General features: G+C 49.1%; 1 protein-coding gene across 1 annotated transcript; it reads right to left on the reverse strand.

Moving 5' to 3' along the window:
• Positions 1–783: 783 nt before the first annotated feature.
• On the reverse strand, positions 784–3,944 carry LOC102419351 (PRAME family member 9/15-like). The gene is made up of 3 exons (XM_023744254.1): positions 3,658–3,944; positions 2,415–2,984; positions 784–984 (listed from the first exon to the last, which is right to left on the reverse strand). The coding sequence occupies exons 1-3, from the start codon at positions 3,942–3,944 to the stop codon at positions 840–842; spliced, it is 1,002 nt and encodes a 333-aa protein (XP_023600022.1). The 3' UTR covers positions 784–839.
• Positions 3,945–8,616: the final 4,672 nt, after the last annotated feature.

Genomic DNA, 8,616 nt, shown 5'->3' on the forward strand with positions numbered 1-8,616 from the left:
CCTGAGCCCTCAACACCTTTTTTCATCAGTAACTGAGGTGTAAAGTGGGGAGACAGGTTTATACATGACAGAGGACCGGAAGGTGGCCTTTGAAATTGTCTTTATTTCTGATCATTCCTTTCCAACCCGAGGATTAACTCCCACAATGCACCTCGAGCCTAAATGCCCAACCCCTCCCCAAGCAAATCAGATTCATAATTCTGATAGTAGGACACTGCCTTTGAGGTCCCATGAACTCCCCAACCTTTGTCCCTGCAATCCTGTACCTGGGCTGGGTCCGTCCCTTTCCCCATTCACACTGAGCATGAACATGAAACACGAGTGGCCCCACATACTGCACCCCAGTCCGAGGTTTCTGGTTCCAGGGGCCCAGAAGGAAACCCTTGTTAGGTGCACCTGGTGAGCAGGGTCACTACAGGGGCACATCATGGGCTCCATGTCATGAAAATACCACGAGATAAAACTCCCCAGAGCTAAAGCACTTGGTGTCAAGACGGATGGTCCTGGGTTGTCCTAACTCCCTCAGTGTCCCCGTGAGCTCAGCCCGGATCAGGGCAACTCTCTCCCGGTCCACAGTCTCGTGGGTCGTGTAACACTCCAGAGGGACGGGGTACAACTCGAACTCTAAACTGCACAGCCCGGCTGTGTGGCGCAGCAGCTTCTCCACGGCGGCCATGGAAAATTTGTTGTTGGAGATGGTGAACTTCCTGAGCTGGTGACAGTGGCTCAGGGCAGGCAGGATGGCCTCGACGTGGGAGTCCACCATCTCACAGTTATCTAGTTGCAGGTCCTGGAGGGTGGGTGTCACTGCCTCCAGCAGAGCTCGGAAGGGCTCGGGACTAAAATCGGTGAGGTTGGCGCCATACAGACGCAGGGACTTCAGCTGCCTGAGGTTGGGGCACTGGAACAGGTGTGTCAGGTCTGAATGTGTCAGCTGCCCGGCAAAACCATAAGGAGAGTTTGTCCAAGGGGGTCTGCAGGCACCTGGGGAGAAGATGGAGCGATTAGTTCCTGGGGATGGCGGTAGTAAAAAGAGAGGGGCTTCCAGGTGGAAGAAGACCGATTAGTCCAAGCCCAGGGCTGTCCTGACAATCTGATGAAGGCCAGCAGCCAAAATGCCCACTCTCCTTTTAGGCTGGGTCAAGTTCACGACATCTTCAGAGCTTCCTTTCCTCAGCTGTCAATCAAAGCACTGCACTCTGGAGGGTGACTGGACATAAGGAAAACCCCGGGAACCTGCTCAGAGAGCCTCACATTGTTAGGTCAAGGGTCTGTGAATGTTACGTTTGGGAGTCAAAACCAAGAATGCTCTCAAGCAGGTTTCCTTCTGTCCATTGCTTGAGTCTAGGCACAAACCTCTGGGCCACATGAGGCTCTTTCATCTAATGCCCGAGGAACAACCTGGCCCCAGCTGGTTTGACTCAGTGGACAGAGCTTTCGCTTTTGATTGAAGAATTTCAGTTTAGACCAGCCGTGGGCAAACTACGGCCCGCGGGCCGGATTCGGCCCGTTTGAAATGAATAAAACTAAAAAAAAAAAAAGACCGTACCCTTTTATGTAATGATGTTTACTTTGAATTTATATTAGTTCACACAAACACTCCATCCCTGCTTTTGTTCCGGCCCTCCGGTCCAGTTTAAGAACCCATTGTGGCCCTCGAGTCAAAACGTTTGCCCACCCCTGGTTTAGATTCATGGTCAAGGGCACGGATCCCATTTGCAGGCTCAATGCCAGGCCGGGGTTGGGGCAAGTGTTGGGAGCAACCAATCATCTCTCTCAAATCGGTATTTCTCTCTCTCTCTCTCTCTCTCTCTCTCTCTCTCTCTCTCTCTCTGTCTCTCCCTCCCTCCCTCCCTCCATTTCACTCCCTAAAAACCAAAGGAAAAATATCCTCCGGTGAGGACTTAAAGAAAAAAGAGAGTGACCAGAGAAAGAATCTGCAGCATCAGCTGGGAGGCCAGTCTGCAGAGGCGACTTCCACCACAAACCACCTGTCACTCTTTGCAGTCCTTACCCTCCTGCTCCCTTAGCTGCGGGATCCTGCCTTTCCTTTGTACTAATGACTTTCCTGGAGCCCACGAGCACCTTCGACAGATGGGGAAGCTGAGACAGGCTCACGTGTGTTCACATGGCCGGTGGGCACAGAGATTCTGTCTGGAAATGCTCCATCTGATGTGGCTTTTCCTCCTCCCTCCCTCTTCCTAAGTCCCAGACACTTACACATCTCTCCCTAAGGAAGCATTCACAGACCCAGGCTCCCTGGGACACTCATTGAGCCAGTTCTGCTACCCCTGCTGACAGGCAGATTTCAAAACAAGCTTCCCTAAGGTGCTCACAGGGTAACACCATTCAAAGCACCTAACAAGACCACTCCCTTGACATTCTGGGGCTGCGTCCACTGTTACACAGCTCACCTGAGCATCTGGTCCAGACGGCCTCGGAGGAAGGAGGGAGACTCCATGTTGAGGTCTCGGAGTTGCCGCAGCCTGAGCATCTGAGTGAGGAATTGGGAAAAGGATCGCTGCTCTTCCTCCTCGGCCAACAGGTTGATGTGGGAGAGAGAGAGTCTCTGCAGGTTACTCATCTGACCCAGGTAGAGAGCAAACGTCCCCAGGGTGGGCAAGTCCAAGGGGTAGTCCACTTCCACCTCCTGGATGCAGTCCAGCTGCACCCCATCCAGGACCTTCCTGGCCCTCTCGAAGGGCACATCAAAAAACCTCAGCGTCTTGCAGCACAGGTGGACCAACTCTTTTCTCTGCTGGGCCCATTGGACGATGTACATGAAAAACTCATCCCCGTCCCTTTCATTGAAGTCAAGGTCTAGGAACACCTCCAAGGGCGCCAAGGGGTGCTCCATGTTGGGGCTGGAGATGTGCACAGCCACTGGGCCCGTCAGTGAGCACTTCGGGGTGCTGTCTCCACACCACATTCTCCAGAAGTTCTCACCCGTGTTCCTGAAATCCAGCACCCGCAGTTTCCACCTCCTGTGGGGAAAGCAGGACATTAGCTGAGATTCTTCCAAGTCAACAGGGCAATGGCTGACATGCTTTATGGTCAGTGTGTCTCAGTGGTTGAGCATCTACCTATGAACCAGGAGGTCACAGTTCAATGCCCAGTCAGGGAGGGGGAGTGTGTGTGTGTGTGTGTGTGTGTGTGTGTGCAGGAGACAGCTGATCAAGGATTCTCTCTCATCATTGATGCTTCTATCTCAATCTCTTGCTTCCTCTCTGAAATCAATAAAAAAATGTTTTTCAAAAAAGATCAACTGAATGAGGGCAGGGAAGAATGAGACTGAGCATCTGAGTTGAGGCCACAATCAGATTCCACCCCCACTACTTTGAATCCCAGGGCCAGCTTCTCCCATGCCCTCCTCCTCCCACTGCTTTGCTTTGCTCATCTCCTTCCCTTCCATCCCTCCTGCTCAGCACTTGGAGCACCTTTAAGTACCACTGGGAGGAGGCAGGGCAGATCCTGCAGGCGCCCCTGCCCAGTAGGCTGTCCTCCACTTCCCACAGTGAGCTTTGTAGTGTGCAAGGGCTCCCTGCGCCTCTTTGTCACCATCAGAAACAAGGGTCCACCCTTAGGTCTTCCACACACCCTGACCCTCACTGTTTCTGGGATGCCCATGACCCTACCATGCACCTGGAGCAGCCTTACCTGGGCCGAACCTTCTGGGCAAGCAGAACGTCTAGCTCATCCAACATGGATTTTAAGACCATGACCGGAGGCAGCTGCATCAGGCCCCCCAGAGGGAGGAGACTGAAGGGCCAGGCGCGCACCATCGCCGACAGGGGCTGCCAGATTTTCCTACGGTAGGCTTGAATGAACAGCGGTGGGAAGAGCTCAGCGGGCAAGTACTCCAGAGCTGAGATGGCTGAGGCCTGGTCCCTCAGCAGGCTCTCTACTGCCAGCTGCAGGAGTGTGGGTGGGGTCTGGATGCTCATCTTCTAGGTGCTCAGAAAGGAATCCTGCAGAAAAGTCTAGAAAACAAGGCATCCTTGTCACGCCAAGCATTTGACTGACTCCCCATCAACTGACTCTCCATCCATCAGAGGAATCAACTCAGGGCCAAAGCCACTGCCTAGCAAAGGAGAGAGCCTCAGTTTAGTGAATCTCATTATGGGCTCGGTGACTGAAGAGCCATAGGTCTCCCTTGCAGGCCCCAGGACAAGCATCTCCGAAGCACCCACATCTGTCATTCCTGTCTGACTAGGAAGCGGTTACTCAGGAATATAAAGCTGACCCCCACCTTTTCTGGGGAAGAGATTCAGACCAATCAAGGGACACAAACTGAATATTTAAAATTTCCAGAAATGAAACCACAGTTAAGATGGTTTCATTAGTAAGTGGGGGTTGGTCTGGGAATCAGCTTGTTTAGACATCAATTAATATAATAGACAAACATGGTAATTGACCGTACCTTTGCTACGCCTCCCATTGGCTAATCAGCATGATATGCAAATTAACCCAACCAAGATGGCGGCCTGCAGGCACGCAGCTGAAGCGAGCAGGAGGCTTGCTTACTCCAGTGATGGAGGAAGCCAAGTTTCCCTGACTGCCGGGGCCCGGCTCTGAGCTCGGAAATAACAAAGTTTCAATTATAGAAGCTAAACAAACCCCAGATACCTGCTTTCAGCAGGCCATGGCCCCAGAGCTGGAGCAAGCAGGAGCCCGCTCTCAGCTCCAGTGATGACAACAAAGTTTCAATTATAGAAGGTAAATAAATCCCAGAATTAAAAAAAAGAGAGAGGAACCAAGATGGCGGCATAGGTAAACACCGGAGATTGCTGCCTTGCACAACCACTTCAAGAATACAACTAAAAGACGAAAGCGATACCATCCAGAACCACGGGAAGCCTGGCTGAGTGAAAATTCTACAACTAGAAGGAAAGAGAAAAGCACACTGAGACTCAGAGGAGGTGTGGTGCGGAAGTAAAATACAGAGGTATGGAGGCGCATGCGGAGAGGGCTGGCGGCTGAGGATACGGTTGTGTTTTTCAATTGGGAGGGAGTCTCAAGCTCTGAGCTCCAGTTTCGGGTGAGTCTCTGGGGACCCAGACTTATACGGGAGAAATGGGACTGTCTGGCATTGGTTGGAACTCGAGGGCAGCTTTCTCTCGAAGGTGCTTGCAGCGATTGCCAGGACACTGAGAAGCGGAGCCTGAGGGTAGGACTGAGAGCAGCCATAACTGCTCACTCCCCCCTGTTGATGCCGTGGGACGCTGCCCTGCCCAAGCCATGCACAAAGGCTTTTGCATATGTAAGGCCCGGCCATTTTGCAATCTGAAAATTACCTAACAAACTGCAGCTGGCCCAAGGCTCCATAGCAACTTGCATTGCTTCACACCTGGCTCCTACTGGATAGCCTCAGGCAGTGGCTAGATTAGCACCTCCATAGAGATCCAGGAGCCAGTGTGCCCTGTGGTCAGAGTGGGACCATCCAGATTACAGCTCCTCGGATCCATAAAGGACACACTCAGGGGGCAGACTCAGTGAGCACCAACGCCCCACTGAAGCAAGTCTTGTCCGGAAGGGGTGTCTCTAGCACAGAAGTTCTCCCACTGCAGACACAGCTGATTCTCATAGCCAATTGGCCTGGAGGTCAATCCCTCCCAGTGATACCTACAACAATCAAGGCTTAACTACAACAAGACTGTGCAGAAAGCCCACAAGGGGGTGCACCAAGAGTGTCCACCTCAGGTAATTGGGGAGGCTGAGCCACTGGGCCCTATAGGACACTTAGCACAGAAAGCCACTCTATCGACACAGCGAAGCATAAAAAATGCCAAGACAAAGAAAAAGGACACAAATGACAGAAATGGAGGAAAGCAAACTACTGGATATAGAGTTCAAAACCACACTTTTAAGGTTTTTTAAGAATTTTCTAGAAACCGCTGATAAACTTAGTGAGACCCTCAAGAAATCTAGTGAGACACTCGAGGTTGTGATAAAAGACCAACTAGAAATTAAGCATACACTGACTGAAATAAAGAATATAATACAGACTCCCAACAGTAGACTACAGGGTCGCAAGAATCAAGTCAAAGATTTGAAATACGAAGACACAAAAAACACCCAACCAGAAAAGCAAAATGAAAAAAGAATCCAAAAATACGAAGATAGTGTAAGGAGCCTCTGGGACAGCTTCAAGCATACCAACATCAGAATTATAGGGGTGCCAGAAGAAGAGAGAGAGCAAGATATTGAAAACCTGATTTTGAGAATTGCAGAGAAACCAAGATGGCGGCATAGGTTAATGCCGGAGTTTGCTGCCTCGAACAACCACTTCAAAAATACAACTAAAAGACGGAACGGACATCATCCAGAACCACAGGAAGGCTGGCTGAATGGAAGTTCTACAACTAGAAGGAAAGAGAAAAGCATACCAAGACTCAGAGGAGGCACAGTGCTGAAGTAAAATACTAAGGTGCGGAGTGCGCGCGGCGTGGGCTGGTGGCTGAGGGCGTGGTTGTCTGTTTCAATCCGGAGGGAGCCTCAGACTCTGAGCTCCAGATCCGGGCGAGTCTCTAGGGACCCAAACTAAAACGGGAGAAGCAGGACTGTCTGGCTACGGTCCCTCCGAGGTTTGCAGCGGTTGCTGGGACAGAGAGGCAGAGCCCCTGGGGACGGACTGAGAGCAGCCATAACTGCTCCCTCCTCCGCCCTGTTGATCCCGTGGGACCCGCCCCGCCCAAGCCCTGCACAGAGGCATTTGCCGGATAGCCCCAGGCAAAGGCTAGATTAGCACCTCCCTAGAGGACACAAGTTCTTCCACTGCAGACACAGCTGATTACCACAGCCAGTCGGCCTGGAGGTCAAATCCCTCTAGTATTAACTACAACAATCAAGGCTTAACTACAACAAGATTGCACACAAAGACCACTAGGGGGTGTACCAAGAAAGCGTAAAAAATGCGGAGACAAAGAAACAGGACAAAACTATCAAGGGAGGATATTGAGTTCAGAACCACACTTTTGAGGTCTCTCAAGAGGCTTCTAGAGTCTGTCAATAAACTTGATGAGAAGTATAGGAAATCTAATGAGACCCTAGATGGTGTGATAAAGGACCATCTAGAAAGTAAGCATACACTGACTGAAATAAAGAATATTATACAGACTCCCAACAGCAGACCAGAGGAGAGCAAGAATCAAGTCAAAGATTTGAAATGCGAAGAAGCGAGAAACACCCAACCGGAAAAGCAAAATGAAAAAAGAACCCAAAAATACGAAGATAGTGTAAGGAGCCTCTGGGACAGCTTCAAACGTACCAACATCAGAATTATAGGGGTACCAGAAGATGAGAGAGAGCAAGATATTGAAAACCTATTTGAAGAAATAATGACAGAAAACTTCCCCCACCTGGTGAAAGAAATGGACTTACAGGTCCAGGAAGCGCAGAGAACCCCAAACAAAAGGAATCCAAAGAGGACCACACCAAGACACATCATAATTAAAATGCCAAGAGCAAAAGACAAAGAGAGAATCTTAAAAGCAGCAAGAGAAAGAAACTCAGTTACCTACAAGGGAATACCCATACGACTGTCAGCTGATTTCTCAACAGAAACTTTGCAGGCCAGAAGGGAGTGGCAAGAAATATTCAAAGTGATGAATAGCAAGAACCTACAAGCAAGATTACTTTATCCAGCAAAGCTATCATTCAGAATTGAAGGTCAGATAAAGAGCTTCACAGATAAGGAAAAGCTAAAGGAGTTCATCACCACCAAACCAGTATTATATGAAATGCTGAAAGGTATCCTTTAAGAAGAGGAAGAAGAAGAAAAAGGTAAAGATACAAATTATGAACAACAAATATGCATCTATCAACAAGTGAATCTAAGAATCAAATGAATAAATAACCTGATGTACAGAATGAACTGGTGATTATAATAGAATCAGGGACATAGAAAGGGAATGGACTGACTATTCTTGGGGGGAAAAGGGGTGTGGAGGATGCGGGAAGAGACTGGACAAAAATCTGCACCTATGGATGAGGACAGTGGTTGGGGAGTGAGGGCGGAGGGTGGGGTGGGAGCTGGAAGGAGGGGAGTTATGGGGGGGAAAAAAGAGGAACAAATGTAATAATCTGAACAATAAAGATTTAATAAAAAAAAAGATATTGAAAACCTATTTGAAGAAATAATGACAGAAAACTTCTCCTACCTAGTGAAAGAAATAGACTTACAAGTCCAGGAAGTGCAGAGAACCCCAAACAAAAGGAATCCAAAGAGGACCACACCAAGACATATCATAATTAAAATACCAAGAGCAAAAGACAAAGAGAGAATCTTAAAAGCAGCAAGAGAAAGACAGTCAGTTACCTAAAAGGGAGTACCCATACGACTGTCAGCTGATTTCTCAACAGAAACTTTGCAGGCCAGAAGAGAGTGGCAAGAAATATTCAAAGTGATGAATAAAGGTATCTTTAAGAAGAGGAAGAAGAAGAAAAAGGTAAAGATACAAATTATGAACAACAAATACACATCTATCAACAAGTTAATCTAAAAACCAAGTGAATAAATAATCTGATGAACAGAATAAACTGGTGATTATAATAGAATCAGGGGCATCGAAAGGGAGTGGACTGACTATTCTTGGGGGAAAAGGGGTGTGGGGGATG

Source organism: Myotis lucifugus, unplaced genomic scaffold, assembly GCF_000147115.1.
Source record: "Myotis lucifugus unplaced genomic scaffold, Myoluc2.0 scaffold_441, whole genome shotgun sequence".
Taxonomy (NCBI): domain Eukaryota; kingdom Metazoa; phylum Chordata; class Mammalia; order Chiroptera; family Vespertilionidae; genus Myotis; species Myotis lucifugus.